The sequence below is a fragment of the Brienomyrus brachyistius genome, chromosome 22 (genome assembly GCF_023856365.1).
Source record: "Brienomyrus brachyistius isolate T26 chromosome 22, BBRACH_0.4, whole genome shotgun sequence".
Lineage (NCBI taxonomy): Eukaryota > Metazoa > Chordata > Actinopteri > Osteoglossiformes > Mormyridae > Brienomyrus > Brienomyrus brachyistius.
In genome coordinates, this window is record NC_064554.1 from 17,426,546 (window position 1) to 17,451,418 (window position 24,873).

General features: G+C 50.0%; 1 protein-coding gene across 1 annotated transcript in view; it reads left to right on the forward strand.

The window, feature by feature from the left end:
• The window catches only part of col5a3a (collagen, type V, alpha 3a), a 49,084-nt gene that overhangs the window by 3,230 nt on the left and 20,981 nt on the right, over positions 1–24,873 (forward strand). Inside the window, 36 exon segments of the mRNA XM_048991519.1 lie at positions 4,348–4,515; positions 5,046–5,259; positions 5,514–5,676; positions 9,408–9,536; positions 11,188–11,607; positions 12,488–12,610; positions 12,726–12,851; positions 13,038–13,094; positions 14,030–14,071; positions 14,239–14,301; positions 14,877–14,951; positions 15,634–15,717; positions 16,147–16,203; positions 16,573–16,626; positions 16,843–16,896; positions 17,596–17,649; positions 18,501–18,554; positions 18,772–18,825; positions 19,071–19,115; positions 20,032–20,085; positions 20,519–20,563; positions 21,112–21,165; positions 21,283–21,327; positions 21,681–21,734; positions 21,906–21,950; positions 22,162–22,215; positions 22,403–22,447; positions 22,824–22,877; positions 22,973–23,080; positions 23,249–23,302; positions 23,495–23,548; positions 23,847–23,891; positions 24,059–24,112; positions 24,480–24,524; positions 24,606–24,659; positions 24,802–24,855. Of these exon segments, the coding sequence (XP_048847476.1) occupies positions 4,348–4,515; positions 5,046–5,259; positions 5,514–5,676; positions 9,408–9,536; positions 11,188–11,607; positions 12,488–12,610; positions 12,726–12,851; positions 13,038–13,094; positions 14,030–14,071; positions 14,239–14,301; positions 14,877–14,951; positions 15,634–15,717; positions 16,147–16,203; positions 16,573–16,626; positions 16,843–16,896; positions 17,596–17,649; positions 18,501–18,554; positions 18,772–18,825; positions 19,071–19,115; positions 20,032–20,085; positions 20,519–20,563; positions 21,112–21,165; positions 21,283–21,327; positions 21,681–21,734; positions 21,906–21,950; positions 22,162–22,215; positions 22,403–22,447; positions 22,824–22,877; positions 22,973–23,080; positions 23,249–23,302; positions 23,495–23,548; positions 23,847–23,891; positions 24,059–24,112; positions 24,480–24,524; positions 24,606–24,659; positions 24,802–24,855 (2,954 nt within the window).

Here is a 24,873-nt window from a genome sequence, read left to right on the forward strand (position 1 = left end):
TTTTTGCACCTGGTCATAATTAGCCGTTTCATCCCTTAGGTCTCAAAAGCAGGGATACTGATGGGGGCAGAGGTGCTGTTGAGAAAGTATAAATGGTTGGTGGTGTCCTTATCTTTGCCTCCCCCCTTGTTTCTGTCTATCTTCTCAACATTTCATCTCCTACAATAGACCTTGTTCTCAATGGCAGAACCCTAATGTAACATGCAGCCAATCAGACCACTTGGGCCCCTCCCCCTGATGCCTGATAGCCAACGGGTGCCCTGGATCAAGTTTCACTGCAGCGGCAGCCTGCCGCCCTTGGTCTCTCAGACCCCGATAAACACCATAACAAAACATGGACGTGTCTCTTTCTTTGCAAAGTATGTTCCCTCTGCAGAACACACCCACATGCATGCACAGTCACACAGACACACACACAGAAGGCGTGAACATCTGGAGAGCAGAAGTAACCCCTGACAGACACACACACACACAAACCGCACCAAGTATTGCCACTGATGACCGATGTAGCAAATGGGGAACCGTGAAGCAATGCGCCCGGCTGCCCAATCTGTCCTCTGGGACCCCTCTGCACTGCTTCACCCCCCCTCACCAGAAGGTGTGGCTGGAGGTCACTGGATGCCAGTCAAATGCCCTTTAGCAGGTTGGTGGGAAACTCGTGGGTGGGTTGGCATTGGCTCTCCGATGGTGTTAGTACAAGCTGTAAAACAACCCCCCACCCCCCATTTCCTGTTTCTGAGCCCCTATTTATTTCTGAGCAACACAGGGCTGGATTGGCCATCTGGCATTTTTTGGGCATCTTCCTGCTGGACACCACCCCCCCTCAATATGGGACCCCAAAGTTAAGGGTTGTTTTTCATCCCAATCCAATCCTGGATGCTTTAATTCTTCCCTTCAGAAGCAGGTGTCCCGTGACTGTGAGGACAGCCATCGCCCCTAGGGGGAGATGTAGAGTTGCGGTGGCGATGGCCACCCCTCTTTTGAGCTCAGCAAGAGATTCCAGGGGGTCTCCTGTGCAACCTTGGGGCCCAAGTGACCCCCAGACATCTGCCGTTATTTCTGAGCGTGTTCGTCTTGGGAACCCTCCTGAAATGAGTAATACTCCCAGTTCACATTCTTCTTCCCGAGGATGTTCTGTTTCCATGAATACTGCTGTCAGGTGGGTGGAGAAGTGGGGGAGGTGGGTCAGAGAGGAGTTTACCGTCCCTTGATTGACAGATATGCAGTGCAGGAGAAGTGCACACAGAGTGTGTGGATTAGAGGAGGGGGCGGGGCTTGTGTGGTGGTGTCGTAGAAGGGCGGAGCCTGTGTGTACTCGGGCCGGAGAAGTGGCTGTGTAGATTCCTGGAAGGGCGTGGTCTTGTGAATCAGCCAATTGGGTGCAGTGTTTACATCTCTGCACTTCAGTCCTCCCTTACTGCAAGTGCTACTATGCATGTTCAGGTCGGGGAAGGTGATTAGGTTCCCGTATCCGTGTCTTATCTTCAGATTCTTTATGTAAACACACGTTACACAAGCAAACTCACACAGGCACATCAACACAAACCACAACAATGAAGCCAAGGGGAACTGGCACAGGTGATGCGGGCACAGGATTGGAGGGCAGAGACAGCCGGTTACTGCATTTCAAAGAGCGACGGAGGGAGGGATGGAGAAGATGAAAAGACTCGAGCCCCGTCTCAGATCGGGGCTGATCTTACGCCCTTCATTGAAGTCTCAGCCTGGCTTTCAATCAGGGCTAACCCCAGTGCGCACTGCGGTTTGGTTTGTGTGGCTGAGCATCAGAGGGGCTTTGCTTGTGCTCTGCTGCATTGTTTGTTTGCTCTGCAGACAATTATCCTCAGACACTGTGAAGCATCCAGTGACACTTCATCCTCTTTGATGCCTGATAGTTTAGTCGAATCATTCAGGTCAAGCCGTCTTTTTGTACAGCTCTTCAGTCTGTGAACTACTGTAGCTACTGCTGTGTGTGTGGCAAGACTTAACCTTTGCTATCTTAGTGGGGATACAGCATCAAAAGAAATCCTCAACAAATGGTTAATTCCCTAGAAAAAAAAAAAGTTTTTATGGAGACATCCCCACAGAACGATAGTCTCTAAAAAAAACTGCAAGTGCCAATAGTTTCTGTGTGCAGAAATCTGTTTTTGTGTTTTGTTTGGGGCGGGGACGGCGTCAAGTCGACTGTAACTGTGTTCAAGCTCGAGTCAACGGGAGCTCGGGACGGGCGCAGAGATGGGAAGTTTCCCCGTGTGTGTGTGTGTGTGTGTGTGTGTGTGTTGGGAGGTGTAGGCGTCCCCCGAGACCCGCAGCTGACCATGCGGCAGCTGCACGCCGCCCCCACACCGCTGCTCTGCTTGGGTTTCATCACTGCTAATCAGTGCATGGGGCCAAAGCACACAAGCCGTGAGCAGGGAGGAGGGAGGGACACGGGATTCCATAAAAGCAGACCAATCACGGCTGCCGTTATAAACGTGACCAACCCTGGGGCTCCATTGTTACGGGGGCAGGGCCTTTAGCCAACTCTTTGCATGAGATGTTTGCCATTGAACATTCTTCACATGTACTGCTGATTCTTTTCTTGGCTACAGCCAATTGTACAGGGAAGAGGTAGGAAGGAGTAATTATTAATGTTTATTGACCCTTTGCATGCTCCTTCAGGGGAATTAGATGTGATCCAGGACCTACATCTCTGTCAGATCCCTGTGTTTCTTGAGGACCCTTGTTTCCCACTTGCTTGTACATCGTTCCCATTGCCGGGTTGCCAGGTCTCACGCGATATTTAAGCCTTGATCTCAGATACTGGATCAGAAGTGGGGTCCCATCTCCGTCGATAATCTCGCGCTGATGACCTCACGCTCCCCAGTGATTAAGCTTTCGCTGATTTGCTTGCAGTTTAACTGGGCATCGATCTCACAGCGGCCTGAGCCGGTGACGAGGTCAACACAGCATCTTCGGTAACATTTTACATAAGGCCATGTTTTTAGTAATTTGTACACACATTCATAATGCATTATAATGCATTAATAAAGCTTAAACATGGTTATAAATGGTTATCAATTAGGTAAAATATGTTATAGATAAGGTATTATACATTATGAATGTTTTATGAAGCTGTCATCTGTAAAGCACTATAATAATGGTCAGTATGAGTATAAGGATGTTTTGTATTGCATTATGAATGTTTTGTATTGCATTATCTATAGTGCATTATAGATGATAGCTTCATAAGGCGGTCATAATGCGTAATAAACATGCCTATAATGTGTTATGCCTTTTTATGACTATATATTTCCATGTTTATAATGCTTTATGAATGCATTATTATTTGAGTGAATGAGTTTATAAATGACAAAAAACACGGTGTTAAGTAATGTGTTACCCGTATCGCTCTCTATAAATGGAATCGTCACCGTAAGTGGGATTAACACTGAGACTGAGTGAGCGCCTGACTGGCCGTCTCTGTTGGTTCTCCACTGTGTTCTGCGGTTCCTAACCCCAACCACGTAATGGCAGGATTATAAGAAGTTTATGCTTGTCTGGCTATAAACGTGCTCTTCTCTGGCTGGCCGCATCTCGCTCAGCATCTGTTCCGTTGCACGCAGTTGACCTGATTGGCACACTTTGAGGGATTGTGTTCTCCGGTGGGACTGGTCAGCTCGTCGCACAAGGAAGTGATGCAATGCAGTTTCAAGACACACCCCCCCCCCCTATTAGAATGTCATCACATTTAGTCAGCAGAAGCAGGATGGGAGGGGGGGACAGAAAAAGTAGGGCAGGAGCCTGGTCTCTGGATTCCCCACACTGACAGGGGCAGGTATCAGCTGGCAGGTGTGGTGGGGGGGGTGGCTACCCTACTGCACTTCTTAATGATACCCTCTATAAGCCTCATACTTCTTATGGAGGGAGTGTTTACGAGACGCAAGAGCCAATCAGCAAAATGATTATCCAGCCAGTGTGAGCTGGGTCATGTGACCCACGCTGCCAGTGTGACCAATATGGCTGTTTAGACGCCGCGCCCCAGTCCTGAACAAACATTTTTTTAAATAAAAGCTCTGTCTTGTTATACCGTAAGTATGGATTTCCAACAACAGATGAAATGTTGTAATTTTAGCATGTGCAAAAGGTTAGATTTGACTTTTCTTTTGCTTTTGAACAATCTGAGTAGGGACTTTTTCAGCCCCAAAGCAGGCAGTATACTTTCCGTTACGGTGTGTCAGAGATCGAGTGGGAAGAAAGCGCAGAGACCATTCCCAGAATGCCATTTATTTATGCTTTGCTCTTTTTTGCAAAGTGATTGGCTCTGATTGCTTCTGGAACCTTCTGCTCCTGCTTCCCTGCTCTCATTAGCCAATACCACAGATGTTTTGCGGTTACTGGAGCTATCGCTGGATATGGAAGGCGTGTCCCTGGAGGCGGGGCTTTGTGCAGCCAGGAACGACACGGCAAAGATCGATGCGGCCTTCCGGATAGGGAAGAAGATGCGGCTGTCGGTACCAACGAAGCAGCTCTTTCCAGGTAACACTCACACACACACACACACACACACACACACAGTTTTGTAATTATATCTTTGTGGGGACTCTCCATTCATTTCAATGGGTAAAACTCTAATCACGACATGACAACCTTAACCCCTGCCCAGCCCTAACCTTAACCATAAGTAACCAAACTAAATACAAGATTTTTACTGTTTTGATTGCATTCACGGATCTTTGTGGGGACCTGAAAAATGGTCCCCACAACATGAAAAAAAAAAGGTTTTTATTACATTGTGGGGAACATTCGGTCCCTGCAATGTAAGGTAAACCTAATCCACACACACACACACACACACACACACACACACACACGTTTTCTCATTCAAGAAACATACTGTGTTGCCTGAGCTCGATAGAGACGTGTCATTAACTAGCACCTTCAATTAGCAGTTGTCTCAGTCCATCTGGTGTCTAATCATCATTCTTTGTCAAAGAGGGAGTGGCCTATGTGGGTGTGGCCCATGTATATAAACGCCTTCTTGGAAATGTCCACGCCCCCTTCTGCAGACTCCGCCTTCCCCGAAGACTTCTCCCTGATGGCCACGGTAAGGCCGAAGAAGGGCACTCGGTCTTCCCTGCTCTCGCTTTATGATGCCCGCGGGGTGCAGCAGCTGGGCCTGGAGGTGGGACCCTCGCCTGTGCTGCTGTACGCGGACCACCAGGGGCTGCCCCCACCCGAGCTCTACCCCACCTTCAGCACGGTCGACCTAGCAGATGGAAAGTGAGTGCCTCTCTGTGGTCATGCCAGGCCGCTTCGATGGGACTGAGGTTTTCTGGTACGGTCCTTCACTCGGCTGTAGATGAGGGACTCTGGGACAACTTGACTGGACGGATCTAGTGATTTCTCCTATATCTGACTGAATTGTCTAGCAGGCCATTTTTCTGACCATTCAGCACTCTCTCCATTAGATCGAGGCTTCCCCCCCCCCCCCCCGCTTAGCTTTTGACCCAATCTGCCCTTTCTGCTCCCCCCAGCTGGCATAGAATTGCCTACAGCGTGCGAGGCAAGGCGATCACGCTCTACCTGGACTGCGAGGAAGTGCAGACACTGGAGCTGGCTCGGGGGGACGGTCCCGTGATCAGCACCGAGGGGATCGCCATGTTTGGGGGGCGCCTGCTGCATGACGAGGTGTTCGAGGTGAGGCGTGTGGATGAGGTGGACTGAAGCTACCGCCAATAACGCCAGCTTGGCGAGAGAGACTTTCAGAGTATTAGCCTGTTAGCGTGTGTTAGCCTGAATGGTTCACCACGTGGTGCTGTCTGCAGGGGAGGGTTCATTGTTTCTGTGGCCCCTCCAAGATATTTCTAAAGCAAAATAAATAGTTACTGAGTCAGAAGATTTTGCATAGAAGCTTAGCATACGTGAGTGTACATTAGCATCAAAGCTCAGCATTCATATGTGTACATTAGCATGGAAGCTTGGCATACATATCTATACATTAGCATCAAGGATTAGCATACGTATCTGCATGTTAGTATCAAAGATTAGCATACATATGTGTACCTTAGCATCAAAGATTGGCATACATATGCGTACATTACCATAAAAGCATAGAATATGTATCTGAACCTTAGCATCAAAGATTAGCATACGCATCTGTACCTTAGCATCAAAGATTAGCATACGCATCTTCACCTTAGCATCAAAGATTAGCATACGCATCTGCACCTTAGCATCAAAGATTAGCATACGCATCTGCACCTTAGCATCAAAGATTAGCATACGCATCTGCACCTTAGCATCAAAGATTAGCATACGCATCTGCACCTTAGCATCAAAGATTGGCATACATATGCGTACATTACCATAAAAGCATAGAATATGCTTTTACCTTAGCATCAAAGATTAGCATATGCATCTGCACCTTAGCATCAAAGATTAGCATACGCATCTGCACCTTAGCATCCAAGATTAGCATACGTCTCTCTAGATTAGCATAGAGGCTCAGCATCTGCATTCGTACAGTTGCTAGTTAAGCATGCAAATGTGCACTTTCTGCAGTGAGTAATCAGGCCTCCCCAAGCGACCCGTGGTAACAGGAGTCCTGCACCGGCGTCCATCGCATATTCCCTTTACCCCCGGGCCTGACTCACCGGGCTGTCAGCGCTCCCCGGCCACTAGCCACCCCCTCACACACACAGCCCGCGCAGGATGCATCGCAGAACGGCCTTAACAATTTGCTCCCATCGATGACTCACAGTTGTTCCCTCTGACTCGCATTTTTTCCTCCTTCCACTCATGTTTTTCTTCTGCTGTTTCTTTCTCACAGAATTTTTATTTTTTTATTTTAATTTTTTTTTTGCGGATCACGCCATCGGTCTATGACCCAGTAGGCTTGTCAGCCACCAGGGGATATGCGAGTTCTGCCATTCCCAGACCCCACATCTGGGCGGGGGGGGGGGGGGAGGGGGGGGGTAATGGCAAAGGCACATCCGTGGTTCTGGTTAGATGCTAAGTTGAGTCCTTGGGTTTACTGGTCATGGTGTAATGCAGAGCTCTGCCTTCTGGACAACAGGTGGGGGTGTGTGGAGGGAGGGGTTGGCAGGTGTATTGGGGGGGCACGGGGCCTGCTGTCCCTCCCCTTTAAGATGGCTTTAATGGCCACTCTTCCTTTTTTCTCCCCAGGGCCATTTAAGGGGCGTAGCCACAGGGTCACTGGCCCCAGATGAAAGCTGATTGGCTCCCTCCTGTGTCACTCACATATATCGTAAACAGGAAGTTGTCTGAAGGCAGGTGTGACTAATTGGCCGTGGGAGATTGCATGCGCATACATGCAGGCTGGCTTGCACGTCTGGTTGGGCAGCACTGAACATATTATCACCGGGAGTCTGGTTTGTAAGGCAGATTCTGCATGGGTTGTTTCGCATTGGATGTATCCTGGGATGCCATGTGGGACCTCATGCACCACTGCATAGAGGGTAGTTGGATTTTATTGTCGATTACCTTAAAGACATTATTGGTTGTTAGTGTGTTATGCTATGTGTTTTCCCATTGCCACTGTGTAAGATCATGGGTGATTTGGGGGGAGTATGTAATGGGGAGGTGGTTAAAAAGCCCTCATTACATGTTGCAGAGTGGAGATGGGAGTATTAATTAATTTTAAAGATTAATTGGAAATAAAGGTTTTTACTAGTTGATTTTCGCAGATTAACTGTGCGTTGTGGTGTGTGCGGTTAAGTCAGACAGACTTTCTGGTTTGTTGCATCATTGGCTAATGATAATGTTGGCCCCTCTGTATGAATTATAGCCCCTCTTATGCCCCCCACCTTATGCCCCCCAGGATCACCCCTGTTTCTCCCACAAATCTCTAGCCTCTCCTCCTACATTCTGCTGCTTGCTTATCTTTTCTCCATAGTCTCTCTCTCTCTCTCTCTCTCTCTCTCTGCCATCTCACCCCTGCCCGTCTAGAGCAAACCAGCAATGCAGACTCATAACACATATCACCCCAACCACTTAGACCTCAAGTGGCAAGTGGAGGAAGGCGTGACCTTGTTTACTTTACACCAGACGGACATGGTAAGATCCAGCGTCTGTGTGTGTGTGGTTTTTTTTGTGCTGCTCCTGGGCACGCGGATCCTTTTCTTCCAGGGAACAAAGCTGAGAGAAGAAATGAATAGAGAGAGAGAGAGGAGAGAGACAAGTGCTTTGATTTTCTTATCAGAACGTAGCCTGAGAAGCTGTAAAATACTCAGAAAGGCAAGTTTGCTCATTATGATACATTTTCCCATCCATCTTCCAGCTGAGTATTTAATAGAGGGTTACAGGGGGCCTCAAGCCGGTCCCAGGCGGCTTAGGGCAGTGGACAGCCTGTGCAGGGGATGCTGATCCATCGCAGGGCGCGCACTTAATCACACACTACGTGTAATTCAGAGATGCTGTTTGCGTTTGGACTATTGGAGGAAACCTGCAAACTCAGAGCAGGGACAGAATTGTAACCCTCAACCCCAGCCATGTGAGTCAACACTTACATAGTGTGGGTGTCATACATTCTACTGTGGGGTCTCCCTGTCTATTCTTTTGGCTGCCAGATTTTATCACTGGCCTATGGACCTCACACTACGGAAGCTACAAAACTTCCCTTCTCCATCCTCATTTTCTGTTGGGCTCCCAGTTTCTGTAACGGTGAGGTTCTCTTCAAAGTACATTGACTCTGTACTTATCTAATGATGCACGCATAATTAAGCTGTTCAGGATGCTGGATCTGCTGTGCGACAGGTGCTTGGGAGGTGCTGTTTGAATTGGGCCACACGGTAGTGAACACTGTGTGTGTGTGTGTGTGTGTGTGTCTGTCTATATTTGGGGTTTGTACCTCTCTGTGTCTTCTGATCTCTCATCTGCACTGATCCCCCCCCCCCCCCCCCGACCCTTGATCTCCCGCCCCCACTTGGATAATCTCACTCTCCCAACTGTTGATTCACCTCAGCCGTGGATCCTTCCTATGCAACATTCCCTTCTGGCTGCTGATCTCCCCCCCCCCACTGTGATCATCCCTGACCTCTGACTGTCTTTGGCTGCTGATCCTCCACGACTGCTGATCATCCCTGACGCTGATCCGCCCCCAACCTTTAAACCTCCCCTCCAGCCGCTGATCCCCCTTTGACCACTGATCCCCTTCTAACCTCTGTTTCCCCCCCGACTGCTGATCCTCCCTGACTGCTGATCCTCATTACCCACTGTTCACAGCATTGCTCTGATCCCTCCACACAATCAGCCTGTCAGGCTGTGACCCCGAGCGTGCAGAAAGCCCCAGAGATGGTAACAGACATGTCAGGCTCACCACGCCCGTATGTGGAGTGAACAGAATGGATAAGCGTGTGTCTTACTCCTTCACTGTGCTAGTCTTTCATTCTGTGTCTCCTATCCATCAGGGACACATCCAGCAGCTGCTGCTGGTGGACGACCCCAGCGTGGCGGCTGACTACTGCTGCCTCTACATCCCCGACTGTGACAACCCCCTGCCGTACAGCTCTCTGCCCCATCAACTCATGGAGGTGCAGGTGAGTCCTTCTGCCACCAGGGGGAGCCACTATTACTACTGCACATCTACGTTCACAATCATTTGATGGATTTCTAAAAATGCAGTGCAATTTAGCTGCATTGCAGAAGTAGATTTTGGGCCTGGGAACGTCAGAAAGTCCCTCCAGGGCCGTGTGTGGCTGAGAGCTGCTCTGTCTTATTTCCTCTGCTCACCTGCACTGCCATAAACTCGCGGATTTTCCCCGTGGCACTTGGCAGAGATTCCCATCATTACCCGTCAGCCCCCTGGGCCAGCCGCTGTGAGCCCCATCTCACGCTGTCCAGCTTCGCGCTCATCAGCCATCGCTTGGTCCCCAGTCGCTGTATAAAAACACCGGAGGTGCTTTTCAACTGCCCTTCAGAATCAACTAAAGAAAAACTAAAACTAAGCTGAAAGCAAACATTGTGGTCAGAACCAAAGCAGAACAGGCCCAAAACAAGGAGCTGGTGGAATGGATCGCCTCCACCCCTGTGAATAAAAGGCACACAAAAGCCGAGTAAAACACACAAATATCATAGGGTCAGTTGAAAACATGCCCCTCACATGCACATAAGTGTCATTATACAGCTTCATGAAAACATGCCAAGCTCATGTTACTGCTCCAGCAAACCTCAGGGCTACGTTTGTGCTGCCGCTAGTGTAGTGACTGTTTGTGACCAACAGGGGGCTCCCCCGAGCCTGTCGCCACTCATAAAGGCACCTTAGGCCCTGTGAGCTCCAAACAGGGCCACCTGGGCTGAGGCTGTGTGCTGCCCCACCCAGAACCCAAGCATACATATAAATAGTGCTGCCAGCCCCCTGGTCTGGCCCCCGGTTCCGTGTCATTTATTAGTGCATAAGGAAACCCACCGAGGAATTGCAAAGCAGATCCTAAAAATGCTGAGAAGAGGAGTCCCTGGAAGGAGCTGTCAGTTGGGGGAGGTGGGGTGAGGTCCATTTGATGAGATTTCGTTAGCTGTAGCTCCTCTGCCAAGCCGGACGGGATCGGTGATCCTCTCCCAAGGCCCAACTCCCCCGCCCCCAACAGTCAGGCTATGTGATCATTACTGGGGGGGGGGAGTTGAGCACCTAGCCTAATCTAGGAGAACATGAAGCATCACACTGACAGGGAGGAACGCAGTGGTATCCAGCGCGTCCGTCTGTCCGTGTGTGTGTGTGTGTGTGTGTGTGTGTGTATCTGGCCATGATCATCTGCACAGCTGTGAGGAAGTCCTGAGCTCTACGGGAACATGGGGTTCTGGGCTGCTCATTCTGGCCGCCTGAGGCCCAGGGTGGTGGGGGGAGAGGGAGAGGGAGAGTGCAGGCAGGGGAGCTGGGCCGTGTGAGGCTAAACGATGGTCCCAGGGACCACGGCTTAAAGAGCATCTGCCTCGTCCTCCACGAAGCCGCACACTCTCCGACGTGCCCTGATCATCTGCAGCTCCGTGAGAGAGGAGCTGTTTGCAGATCGCGAATTGTTTTCCACCAGTATCCATGGGGCTCCGGAGGAATCCTGGCTCGGGACGGCAGGATCTCGGTCAGGTGTTTTCGCTGTCAGGGCCTCCTCGTTTGTGGTCCCCCGTGTTTTACTGTTTGTTTGTTTTTTCTTCCCCTTGTCCTTGGCCCCCGCTCTCGATCCTCCTCTTCGGAAGCCCCCCCGACCGGAGCCCGACGAGATTCCTGGCCATGACAAGCCAGGGAGAAAGGAAAAATCCAGAAAGAAGAACAGGAAAGGCAAGAAGAGGAAGAAAGACAAATCCCGTAGAAAGAAGGACAGAACGGATTCCAGCGGGAAGAATAAGGAGGCGGAGACGCTCCTGGGGGTGTCTGCCGCGTTGCCCGAATATCTGCTTCAGGACCCCGCTCACGTTGTCCCTGTACCAACTCCTTTGACAGTCTCTCAGCTAAAGGTCACTGCCCAGACCACAAAAGCCCCCCAGGCTGCTGAAGCCCGAGCTTCTGCCATCACCTTGCCTCTGGAACCATCCGATATCCCTGAGATGCCCACTCACGAGCCCGACTCCACACCAGACGTCCTCCTGACGGTGCCCACAGCTCTTCCTGCAGTGGAGGTAGATGTGAAAGACCTAGCATTGCCCCTCCCCTCCAGATGTGTTAATTTTTCTAATACTTCCAAGCCTCCCTACTTGACGGCTTCTGCATGACTTAAAAAAAAAAAAAAAAACCCTTGCAGTTCACCTCTTCCCCTGCAGGTGTCGCTGTGGTGCCAAGAGATTTTACAGCAGGTTTTCCTTACACATTTATGGGTTTTCTGACAGCAGTGCGTTAAACTGCAATTACATGTATATATGCCTGAGAGTGCAATATGCCTGGTGCGACGTGGCTTTATAGCGGTGGAATAATTTATGCATGCTAGTGCTGTCAGATTCATAAATTAAATGCATGAGATTACAGAAGGCTTCCAAGCACTGTAATGGGTAAAAATTGAATCTCTGCAAGATAGCAATGTAAAAATTTGATTTTTACACCAAATGTTAAAATTTCGTTCTGTGTGGCTGAATTTGTGCTGTACGGTTGCATGTAAAAGAATCATCGGTTCTGCTAGATGTTTGCCTCAGAAGCCAATCCCATCTCATATTCTTGACCTGGCTCTTCCATCTCAATGCAGTGGCTGTTCCATCCACCCTCTGATGCCCTGCACTGTGTTTTATTACCTGTCTGGGCCGTCTGTTCACACCTGCGTCCCTGCGCAGTTAATCCTGCAATGGGAAAGCACGCACTCTGACCCCAGAATCCTGAGACATTAATCTAAGCCCGATTACGCTGCGTCCTGTACCAGTCCCTCTTCCCTCGTCTTGGCCAGTTCATCCATGACGCAGTAGGTCCTGAGCTGTGTACACTAGGGCAACAAGGCCCAGGGTGTGATTAACGTTACTTGTTGGATCTTTCGGTTGCAACGGCGCATTATCGACGCTTGATATTCACGTGCAGGTGGAGGGGACGTCCAAACATGCAGGGGTGCAGGAAGCAGTGGGGGAGGATTTCTACAGCGACGTGTATGACAACATCACCGTCTCCACAGTAACAGTGGGCTCTAACATCAGTGATTTCGAAGTGAGTCACTCGACGGGCTCGTTGCCCTCGAGGGTTATCTGCCCTCCGGCGATGTGGTGCTGAGTGGTGATGTTGCGCATTTCGATGCGTGACGACTCACCGACGGTCCACGCAGGTCCTGGATTCCGAGGACTTCATGAACGAGACGGAGTACAACAGCAGGCTGTATGAGGAGTATGAGGAATACGAAGATCGGTATGGACAGGCGGATAGGGAGAGGGCGGCCACTCGGGAGAAGGAGGTACGCCCCCCCCCCCCCAAGCCAGCTACCACCACATGTTCTACCCCTGTCTCCCTTACCTCACTATTCCTAAGTCTTCACCTGGCCCAACACAACCCCAATCTCAGTCCCCAGTCCAAGCAGCCTATTTCCTGTCACATGACCACACCTTCCCAAATTGGTTAACTTTCCATCTCCTCTTTCCAGGGAAGACACCCGAAAGTAGAAAAGGGGCAGAAGGGAGAGCCGGCTGCCATAGAACCGGTGAGTCCTGCATGTTTACTTTAACCAGACCAGGAGATGTTCACAAAACATTTGACGCATGGCTGGTTCGCATGTTGGTAAATCTGTGTGGTGAATAAGTGGGTATTGTTAATCGTGCACTTATTTAGCAAATGCTTTTACCTAAAGCGATATGTTATTAAGAAAGTTGGGTCAGATCTTAGTCAGGGTACTAACAGTGATATCACTCTGCTTAACCTGCCGAATCCCTGTCCAATGTTTGATTAATTAGTACAGCATCTCTGTGTGGAGCTACAATGTATCTTTCTGGTAAACGAATGGTTATCAGTCTATTATACATGAGTGGTTTGGTTATACTGTGTACTGTGGCGTGCCACAGTTTTGTGTATGATGGGCTGCGTTTCTGTACTGTGCATATATTTCTGTGTACAATACTGTGCAAAAGTGTCAGGCAGCGAAAGAAAATGTTTAAATCTATTTATCTGGGTAGTCAGTCCATGTTTCCTCAGAAAAAAAACACAATTTAGCATTAAAATGCATGCAAATTAAGTAACACAATAAAAAATAAACAAGAATATCTTCTGTTATCCAAAAAGTTACTGACGTCTTGTTGGATGGTTACTGTAGGCGCGTACTGCTTCTGTTCCCAAGCCTGTCCTCAGTCCACCTGTATTCGTTGCATTTCAGCACCGGCTCACTTCATTAATGAATTGAATTTAATAACTCAGTGAGGTATCGATTTAGCTGAACAAGGTGCGCTAGTGAGTCACAAAGCACATGGGTGCGTTGGACGGTTGCTGCAAACGCTGGGGTGATTTCGGGAGAGCTTTTGAAATGGCAAAGCTGTCACGCTTTGACTGACAATCTCATAGTTTTACTCCAACATGAGAAAACCGCCTTAGACTCTTGCAGAGTACTGTGTCTCAGTAGGGTCATGTTGATGTCTGTTCCCGCAGGGGACGCTGCTGGAAGGACCACTGGGCGCCCCGGGACCGGCGGTAGGTGTCCCTCACCTCCAACAACAGCACGGGAAATCCAGTCGCCCCCGAATGACCGTTTCGCCCTGTCACGCTAGCAGAGGACCGTACGGCGATCCATGAACGCGCATGTATGTGCCTGTGTGCTGATTTTCTCAGGTAATGTTGGCGTTTCTGCTTCTCCGTAGGGCCTTCCGGGCGTTCCTGGTCCAAAAGGCCCACCCGGGCCGCAGGGAGACCGTGGCGACCCGGTCAGCGACACCCCCCACGTCGTTTCCTGTCTCTTTGTCCCCTCCGTTCCACTCACTGCCGCTTAACTTACACCTCCCCCCCCCCCACATACACATTGCCCATGTTCCAGCATGACCCCCCCCCACCCCTCTCTACCGCTGAATAGGCATACATTCACCGCGCTTTTCTATCGATCTGCCATGTTGCGGACACTTACAACCCTCCATAATTACGAGTGGATCAGAGAAAGCTGGCCAGTGAGGGGCAGTGAAGTGAAGTCTAGTGAGCTTTACTGTAATGTGCCGCTGTGTAATGTGGTTTATGTGTGAGGATAATGCAGCACGGTGTAGCGGATTGTAATATGGGGGATTATTGAAAGGTGGTGTAGGGTAATATAATATTATAGTGGAGTGTGATGCTGAACATTGTCATTGCTGAAGTGTGATTTAAGGAAGTACGCTAGAGTAGAGTGTAAGCAGACTCCTTGACCCTAGAGAAATCAGACTGTGACTTGTTATGAATAGCCGTGTGCCTGCTGACCAGTTCGACACTTTCAGAGGGATGCATGGGTGATCAGTATATTATCCTCTCGCAGGGTCCTCCAGGGCGCTCAGGGCTTCCCGGGGCTGATGGGATACCGGGACCCCCAGGCACTATGCTGATGTTACCGGTAATCACTCTGCAACACACACACACATTCACACACACAGGCAAGTAAATGTTATTGCAGCAGCAGTAATTCCGACTTTGACAGCTTTGGCAAAAGCAATGATCTGGAATTCCGCATAAAATAATATAAATAATAATGTGAGTCTCACAGCAATGTCAGCACACTGACCTGTAAATGTGTCACTCGCTACCTGTGTGTCGGTACCGAGTGTCAAGAATAGTCCACCATCTGATGCTGCAAGTACACCGGGCCGGCATCTGAGGTCCTCCATCTGCTTATCCTGGTTGGGGCTATGAGGGCCTGGAATTTATCCCACGGGGAAATGCTGAGCCACACCATGGATGGGATGCCAGTCCATTGCAGGGCACATGCACACAATGGGCAATTTCAAGATGCCAGTTAATCGATCTGCATGTAGTCGCATCATAGGAAGCCGGGGAAACCCAACGTGGCATGGATTGAACATTACTGTCCTATGAATCGATTACCACAGTGGTTCTGAGTAGAAAAGTTTAGTGATGGTGGAGCAGTTGTGGCTCCAGACCACTAGGTGGCGCTGTTACATTACGGCACAGTTTCACTGAAGAATCTTTAAGGAGCATTCGATGCTGAAAGACTGACATGTGACTCAGTTTGGGTGACAGTGCCGCTGGAGTCTCCTGATCTGTCCCGGTTCTCCCAGTTCCAGTACCGGAGTGATGGTCAGAAGGGTCCAGTAGTCTCCCCCCAGGAAGCCCAAGCGCAGGCCATTCTGCAGCAGGCCCAGGTGAGGGCCAGCCGACTCGCACTGTGACGGCCCCGCCCCTCCACCCTGAATGTGAACTTGCCGCAGTCATTTACAGTGACGTCTGATGCATTACTGTCATTTTCTGGTTTCCTATCTAATATTTGTTTCTTACATGAGTCACCTTGTTTCCAGGATGACTCACAGGAAATTCTCATTACATCTGGGCCTTTTCACGGTGGTTACGTTTCCTAAGGTTAAGCACTTTTGCTACAGGGAAGCGCAGCAGGTTCTTGAACTGGTGGATTTGATGTTAGGGGTCTGTCTGCCGTCCATCGCTACCCCTCCCTCCCCCCACCTAGCGAGTGCGTAACAGCGGTGGACTGACTCTGCGGAGACCCTGTGCATCTTTCACTGTCAGATTAAACAGCCTCAAGTCTAACTTACTCTGCTTGACTTTGTTTGCCCCAGCTATCCATGAAAGGACCTCCTGGTCCGCAGGGACTGACAGGCCGTCCTGGCCCAGTGGTAAGCTCTCCAGTAGAACTTAAGGATCCAGCCTTGTTCTGTTCCTTGTTAGAAGATGGCCAGCTTGGTGCCCTCCTCCCTCTCTCTCTCCCACTTTCTCTCCCTCACTCCTATTGTTTTTTTTTTATCACAGTCTGTGAAGTTGTTCTCTCTTTTTCCAGCTGCTTGTTTATCTGTGTAACTGCCCTCTCAGTTTGAAGACCGTTTCCTTCTCTTTCATCTCTACCACACTCTCTGCCTTTTACTGCCCGTGTTAGAATAATTAATATAGATATTAACGTTTCTAGAGGAGCTGGCATTCCATACACCCCTTTTGTCTACCCAGCAAGACATACAGGTTCTAGTCATTGTTTGTTTTCTTTGTTTTAGGGCTCCACCGGTCCCGGTGGGCTTAAAGGAGATGGTGGGGCCCCAGGGCCAGCGGTGAGTGGTTCGACGCCCGATTTGCCGACGCCTCTGACTTTCTGAAAACGCTGCAGAATCTCGCCTGTCAGTTCATTGACGCTCAGTTGGCATGACAGGGATCTGCTTGTAGTTGTTATTCTTGTGGAAGTACAACTGTTCACATATTCAGCACTATTTCATACCTTGTTTCCTCTCTCTCTTACGCTCGTCTTGTTTTCTCCTCGCGGTTTTCAGGGTCCCCGGGGATTGCCAGGTGCCCCGGGCCTGAATGGGAAGCCAGGGAAGAGGGTTAGTATGAGAGGGGTGTGATGCAGGAATGATATCCCGCCCAGATCCCGGAGCTGTTGTACTGAAGGCTGCGCCGTATGCAGCCCACTTGAGATCGCATGCCGAACGTGCCTGGATGTGGTAAAAAGAAAGAGGAAGGTTGTGCACGTTTTTCAGGGTGACCAGCTCAATGCCTGTCTGCAAATGGGAGTCAAAGCACTTCACATTCCCACAAGAGTTTGGGGCTAAATATATAAATGACTACATACCACAGTTTTTGTCATTTAAAATAAGTGAACTGAAGCGCGCTGTATATAATACTTTAATTGGATTTGAAGCAATCACATCATCTGTGCATGAAAAGCCCTGAATAGCCTTTGTTTTGCAGGACCCTGAGTCGAATCTCCTGCTATGAAATCAAGCAGTAGAGTGTAATTGACTGCTGCAGGACTGATATCATGCTAACTCATGCTAGCTGGTGCATTTGGTGGAACAAAAAAAAAAAGCTCATTTCAGCCAGTAATGTGATGTGGGTTTCCGGGGGGCAGATCGTGCGCTTCACCCTGTCCGTGATTAACGGCATCTGTCTGCGACAGCCAGTTATTGTCAAACGTCCAGGCTGAGCAACATTCCAGTCGTCACCCAGAATACCTGTGGAGGCTCATTTGCATGTGTCCAGACCACTGCCTATGATTGGTTAAGGGCATTTGTGATTTTCAGGGTCGTGAGGGAGCGGATGGGGCCAGGGGGTCTCCAGGGCAGACTGGGCCAAAGGTGAGCTCCATCTCACAGACACACACACACACACACACACACACACACATACGTGGGTTCAGTTCCTAGGATAAGTACTGTCAGAAGCTAATGTCTATGAGTGTGTGTGTGAGCTGTTTATGAGTAAAAGTATTCGATTTATTTAGCAGGTGCGTTTCATTCCAAGCGACAGACAATTTTGAGAAAGTGGGGTCAGATAGTCCCCCAGTTGGGGATTAGGGGTCTTGTCAAGGGACAGTCATGGCAGTCAAACCGATGACCTTCTGATCACAGACACAGTGCCCTAACCCACTGAGCCCCAGTTTCCTGGTCCTCATATGGGAAAACTCCTCTTTATAAAAATCCGTGACTGCAATGAAAAAACAGAAAATGCAAGAACTCTTGTATTTTGTTTGGTTACTTGTGGTTAGGGCTGGTTAGGGGTTAAGGTTGTCATGGTTAGGGTTAGCATTTTTCCCATGGAAATGAATCCCCATAAAGATATGACACAGACTTGTGTGTGTGTGTGTTCTGTTTGGATCTGGCCCAAATGGGTCTCGCCGGTGGGGATACTCAGAGACTCATCGGCATGTTTCGCTAACGCGTCGCTATTCCAACAATGCCAAGGCGCGCAGCTGCTGGAAGGAGGGGCTGCTCCGCGGTGCACACTAGCCCTCCCAGCGGCGTGCCGGAGCATTCTCTATCTGCGGGAATGCGTCCTGGTGACGGGGACCCCGGTCCTGTCCCAGGCCCGACCCCGAGTGGGAGGTGCAGAGCAGGCAGCGAGGGACCACAGGGAAGCTGTTCAAAGTATATGTGTGTGTCTATGTGTAATTAAATAGATGTCTTCATGGTCCTGTGTGCATTCTCAGGGTGACAGGGGCTTTGACGGACTGCCCGGACTGCCTGGAGAAAAGGGACACAATGTAAGTGTGTCTCTCTGCACACCTCACCTGTCTGTGCCTGTCTGTCTGTCTGTCTGTGCGTGTCTGTCTGTCTGTCTGTCTCTGTGTGTGTGTCTGTGCGTGTGTGTTTCTTCCTTGGATGTGTACGAAGACTGAGCTCACTCGGTTATTGTGTATGTCATTTTGTGTTCTGTGTGTGCGTTTGTGTGTGTGTGAGTAATTGTCATTCTCCTTCCAGGGGGACCGGGGCAGGCCGGGACCGCATGGTTCACCCGGAGAGTCGGGCCCTAGAGTGAGTGAGATGTCAAGAAAACAATTCACAGGATGCAACTGTGCAATTAGGCCTCTTAGAGAGCAATAAAACGCTGCGGGGGCACAGCCACATGCCCCCCCCCCCCCATCAAGGTCACTGGAAGGCTGTGGAGTGGCCTAACAGAATCTGGCCTCCTAGTGGTCAAAGACAAATAGCATAATAATGCAAATTGACACCGTTCATTATGACCAGTTGCTGTGCCGAATACACTGTCGTTTTTTCAGGGACCAGATGGACCTGTTGGCCTGACAGGACAACCAGGTGAACCTGTGAGTAACTGACCCTCTCACACACACACACACACACACACACACACATACGCACACGCACACACACTGCTCATTAATTGCCCTCCAGTGACAGTGCCCCCTGTGGGTCAGCCCCTCTCATGTCCACCATAAACTCCACGCTCCATCTTTATGCCTAAAGGTGGCGATGAGGCCCAGCAGGGGTCCCGCTCTCTCCAGGTGTCTCCTGCAGGCCGCTGGAGGGTTTCAGTGAGAGTGATGATGGAGGACGGGGGCTGGCGTGGGGGGTGCAGATCCAAAGCCCGACAATATTTCCATTTCAATCGCCTCCCTGGAGATCACAGATGTGACTCCCAAACAGGTGGCTTGGCTAAGGCGCATAGAGAATCGCTGTGGAGCATGCTGGTGATAACACACACACACACACACTTACAGAGGCACATGACACATACTGTAGCAGGGATGCTTCTAGGATTTTTATTAAGGTGGAGGGCATAAAAGGGGAAAGGGGTCCATCTAATCATTAGCCAATGATATGTTTCAATTGGTGGGTGACAGAGGAGGGGGCATTCCGAGACCCAATCAGCTTTCAGCTGGGGCCGGTGCCCCTGTGACTCCGCCCCTGAATATGCCCCTGACACCATAGACCGTTCTAGACCCTATTTAGGGAGGCTTCACTCCCCATATTTTTTGTCTCAACATTCCTGAAAAATAATTTTTCGTACCCTCGCCCGGCAAGTTTTATTATGTACCCCCCGCTCCAGCCCCCCCTCAATACGCCAAGATGCACAGACACATGGATACAGTGACACATGTACAGAGGCACAGACACACAAATCACTGACATCAGCGTAGTCTCGTTAATCCACACACACACCCACACACTCACAGACCTCTGAATGTTGCCCTTGACTACCGTATTGTTTGTAATATTCAGGGACCCCGAGGCCTTGCTGGACCGAGAGGATCACCCGGCCTGCTTGGACAGCCAGTGAGCTCTTATTTATTTGGTTGACATCTGACGACAGGATGAACACAAGCCCGCAGTATTTCCGCATGCAGAATCGCACGTGTGCTCATTAGGAGACGTGCTCACGGAACGCCAGATTCTTCCCTGCCGGAGTCATTGATGACCCAGAGATCCCAAACAATCCCTATAATCTTCTGTTGTAAAACATTACAATGTGAGGAGGATTTATGGCTTCCGTGGAGTAACTGTGAGCATAAATCGCTGGCAAATACGACAAGGTTAAGTTACAAGGTCCCACTTGTCTTTCCCAGACAAGAGGATGATGCAAAACACTGAAAAATGTCTGCACAAAGAACCGATGATTAAAAAGCCTTTAATTTTTTAAAATGATACTTTAAGGCTTTCTGTGCGTGTTGGTCTGATGCTGGTCTGTTTCATACCCATTCATCCGCAGGGCGTTCAAGGCGTCGATGGTGTTCAGGGGTTAAAGGGCAATGTGGTGTGTATGACCGTCACGCTCGGTATTAGCAAAGTGAAGTAAAGGGACACTCGGGGTAGGAGGGAGGGGTAAACATGATGTAATGGCAGCATGGAATTATACGGAAGACTAAGGGGTGTCGAACTACCCGAAGGGCAGATAAAATGGCATGCGTCAGAACTGCTGAAATTCAGGCCATTGAAAAGACATGATTGCAGAAATCAAAACTAGGTTTTCCACGTAGGATGGGAAGGGCACACAGGAATCTTCTCTTTCCTTTCGGAAGAATGTTCCTGGGTTGCCAGATCGAGACAGAAATGACAGCTGTTCATTCAGCAGTGGTGCCTTTTTGATTCTGCATCCAGACCCAAATATTTACAGGCAGGTTGATGCAGATGATGGACATTTGCGTTATTCTTTAGCCGATACTGGGGCAAAGCTGGAGGGATGTATGTGTTTGGGTGGGGAAACAAATGTCTGGATATAGCAATTCAGAGCGACATGGAATGGAGTGATTGGGGGTGATACTGTACAAAGGATAAACTGACACGTGTTGTTTTTGCTCTCAGGGCCCCTCAGGGGAGCCGGGGCCCCCTGGTCAGCAGGGAAAGCCCGGTTACCAGGTAACCACCCATGTTTGAGTTAATACCCAAACCTACAGATTCACATTCGTTCGATTCAGACACAACATGCTTATGTAAATGATTATTTTTGTTTATATATTTGTTTCTCCCATTTAGGGTCTACCTGGGCCCCAGGGATCCATCGGAATGCCTGGCGAAAAGGTACCGCATGACCCCCCGAGCCGCGTCACTTTTGACCCCTGTCCTCGCCGCCTCTGAGGTGGTCAGTGGAAGGAGTCATGTGACACCGCCTACCGTGATACTATTGGCTCGAGCACAGTGCACAGAGCTGCCTGACAACAGATCAATAACATATGCCAGAGCAAACGGTGTGCGCTGCCAGTCAGCGAGAGGGGGGTAGCGAGGACATCGTGTTCCCGTGGCAGGAAGTCATAGCTTTAGAGGAGGATCTAAAAGGGAAACGCACAGTGGAGGAGGCGCCTGGAGAGCCAGCGTCCTGCCGTGTCAGTGTGTGGGCGACCCTGGTCATCTCTGCGTGTGGTTGTTACTCACAGGGCCCCCCGGGGAAGCCTGGCATCCAGGGACATCCTGGCATTGATGGCCCTCTGGTAAGCAGTTCTGTCCATCGCCTGTAGGGGGCGATGTTGAGCGAGGCGGCAATTTTACTGCATGATAATAGATAATGATGAGATGTGCTTGGTAGAATGACACAGCATGGCCACCCCTCCCTCTAGCTGTCACTCACGGCGTGACGGCGCTCTGTGTTATTTCCTCCTCAGGGTCACCCCGGAAGAGAGGGTCCGCCAGGGGAGAAGGGGCAGCAGGTGTGTGTCGGCAGACCCTCAATGCAGATGTGAAGGCCCATCTGTGTTTTTCTAGGCCAAACATCTGGGCTCTTCAGCACCTTCATGTCTTGCTGTGCGCTAATGATCTGACTCAGGCTGTTAGCAGAACTTCCACTGACACCTGCGCTCGCGGCCCCTGCTGTTTCTGATGTTTTTGTTGGATTTTATTATTTTTTTAAATTTTGCCCAGGGTTTGCCCGGAAGCCCAGGTCCCATTGGTTATCCCGGACCCCGAGGCATGAAGGTAAGAGGATGTTGAGATGATGAGCAGTTTGCATTCCTCTTTTCTGCTTCCACTGTATGAGAAATGAGTTTATCCTTCAGCCCGGGTGCCTAATTGGTGCCATGAGAGATGGCTGTCAGTCTCTGCCGAGGCTTGTGGTCCGTTTGGCGTCCGCGCGCCTTCTGGGCTGACCTTCTCTTTACTGCAGGGATCTGATGGTCTGAGGGGTCTGATGGGTGACAAAGGAGAAAAGGTGAGAGGAAGAAACTGTTAAAGCCACCTACCAATCACAAGTACTACTTTGGCACCAACCAATCAAGTTACGGACGTGATGATTTTCAGGAATCCCATTGGATAATCTGTCACTAGCCATTGTAGAACCCAACAAGCGTGATTTCTGATGGTCCAGGAGGCAACCCTGTTATTTACTGTGGTAGACCTGCAAAAATGGCAGGACTGTCGGGGAATTATATGGCATGATGTATTGCCTGGCTAGCGCACGTTGTATCCAATTAATCGCATTGTAAATCAAACCCTGCTTCTGATGTGGGGGAGGACCGTTTTTTATCCGGCCACACACACGCCAAGGTGGCGTAGAGGTCCTGTGTGACTCTGGTCTTCATCTGCAGGGCGAGGATGGCTTTCCGGGTTTCAAAGGCGACATGGGCCTCGAGGGAGACCGAGTAAGAAGCTCTTCCTGTCAGAGAGGATAATGCGCAAGCTGTTACCTCGGACTGGGAGTTTGAGCCGAATTAACCCCGAATCTGTGACTCTATAGGGTGACACTGGGCTGCCAGGACCCAGGGGCGAGGATGGACCAGAGGGGCTGAAAGGCCAGTCTGGGCCTCATGGGGAATCTGGGCCCTCGGGTGTTGCAGGGGAGAAGGTATCCAGTGTGTGTGTGCAGCCGTGTTTGTTTATCTGTGTGTGTTGGGCTGTGACTGCACAGCCTGGTGATCAATTAAAGCTTCTCCCAAGCTAATATGGGTAATGATCTTAATGTATTCTCTCTCTCTCTCTCCCTCTCTCTCTGTCCCTTTTCATTGCTCTCAAGGGTAACCTTGGAGTTCCAGGCTTGCCGGGGTATCCAGGGCGACAGGGACCCAAGGTAAAAAAAAAAAAACATAATAATAATGATAATAATGATTAATAAAAATTACTGGTTAGCGGTAGCCTGTTCCTGCTAACTCACATGACTTTATCGCTGCAGGACAGGACAGGCCTTACATCTGTGTGCGTCTTTAATGGTTAACGAAGCCTTTGAAATGTTTCTGTAATGCTCTCCTTGCCTGCTCTGCAGGGATCGATGGGTTTTCCAGGACCTGGAGGAACGCCAGGAGAGAAGGGGAAAAGGGTGAGTAACAACGGGGCGGCCGCCTCTGGCTCAGGACGCCCATCTGTCGTCTCCGGCCTGCTTGGAACGATCGTTCTGTGCCCTCAGTAAACACGGCCGACCGCCAGTTGGGAGAGAGGGATAGACAGGTAAGAGGAATGCAGGTGTCAGGCAGAGAGATTGAGACCCGTAGGACCGGGACAAGAAAAGCTACCCCTAACATGACAGTAATACAAGTATATTTAATTTGACCTCATCATCCTATAACTGTGCAGTAACTATGGCAACCGATATGTGCGTTCGTGTCTTTCTGCCCCAGGGCCGAGCCGGTCAGGCAGGAAGTGAGGGCGAGCGGGCCCCCCCTGTGAGTACACGCTTCAGTCCTTTTCGCCTCCCTTTGGTAAAGCCGATGGCTGACTTGTGTCATGTGACAGCTGGACCTATAGAGGGCGCTGTCCGCAAATCAACATTTCAGCCTCGTCTCCACTCTACTAAAGCATGAAGGCCTAATGGTTTGCCTTTGGTTTATAGGGCTTGCCAGGGGAGAGGGGTGCAACAGGCTCCCAGGGGAAGCCGGGTACAAAGGTACGTGTTAAACCCCCCCTAAAGTTCAGCCAAAGTTTACATATGCTCACCTAGTACTTTAGTCTAATGTGATTTAAAGCACGTGGGCCTTGAACCCACAACCTTCAGGGTCCAAGGCTAACCCTTTTATCCACAAGGCTACCATAGCCAAAATCTAGCATTTCTGGAGGTCAGAATAATCTTATTTTGCACTCAATAGGAAGATCGTGTGTTACCTCACATCTTCTTATCAGGAATCGTTTACACACAAGATACTTAACGTGATGTTACGCTTCAAATAGCTCATTTTGTAGGCTGCCCTGGGTTCAAACGAGAATAAATCTGTAAGAAAGATGAAAGGAACGAAACTGTGTTGAAATGTTCGCAGGGTACTGCTGGACTGGACGGGCCGCCTGGACCTTTCGGAGAGCATGTATGTGTCACGCGTGCGTCATATTCATAACAGAGAGCTTGCTGGCTGCGTGTTTGTTAGCTGTATTTTTGCCCCTCGCAGGGACCCCCAGGGCCACAGGGCAGAAACGGGGAGGCGGGGCCTAGAGGACCTCCTGTGAGTCACATCTAACCCCTGCCTCATTATCTGGGGCTGTATTTGTAGTCAGTGTTGCAGGTTCTTTTCACATATAAATACCTTTTACGTAACACTCCACCAGTCCACCAGTTTGATACTTGGATAACTGGGTTTGTTCTAGGGGCCTGTAGGGAAGGATGGGCTGCCGGGTCATCCAGGACAGCGGGGGGAGCCGGTAAGTCTGACAGACAAG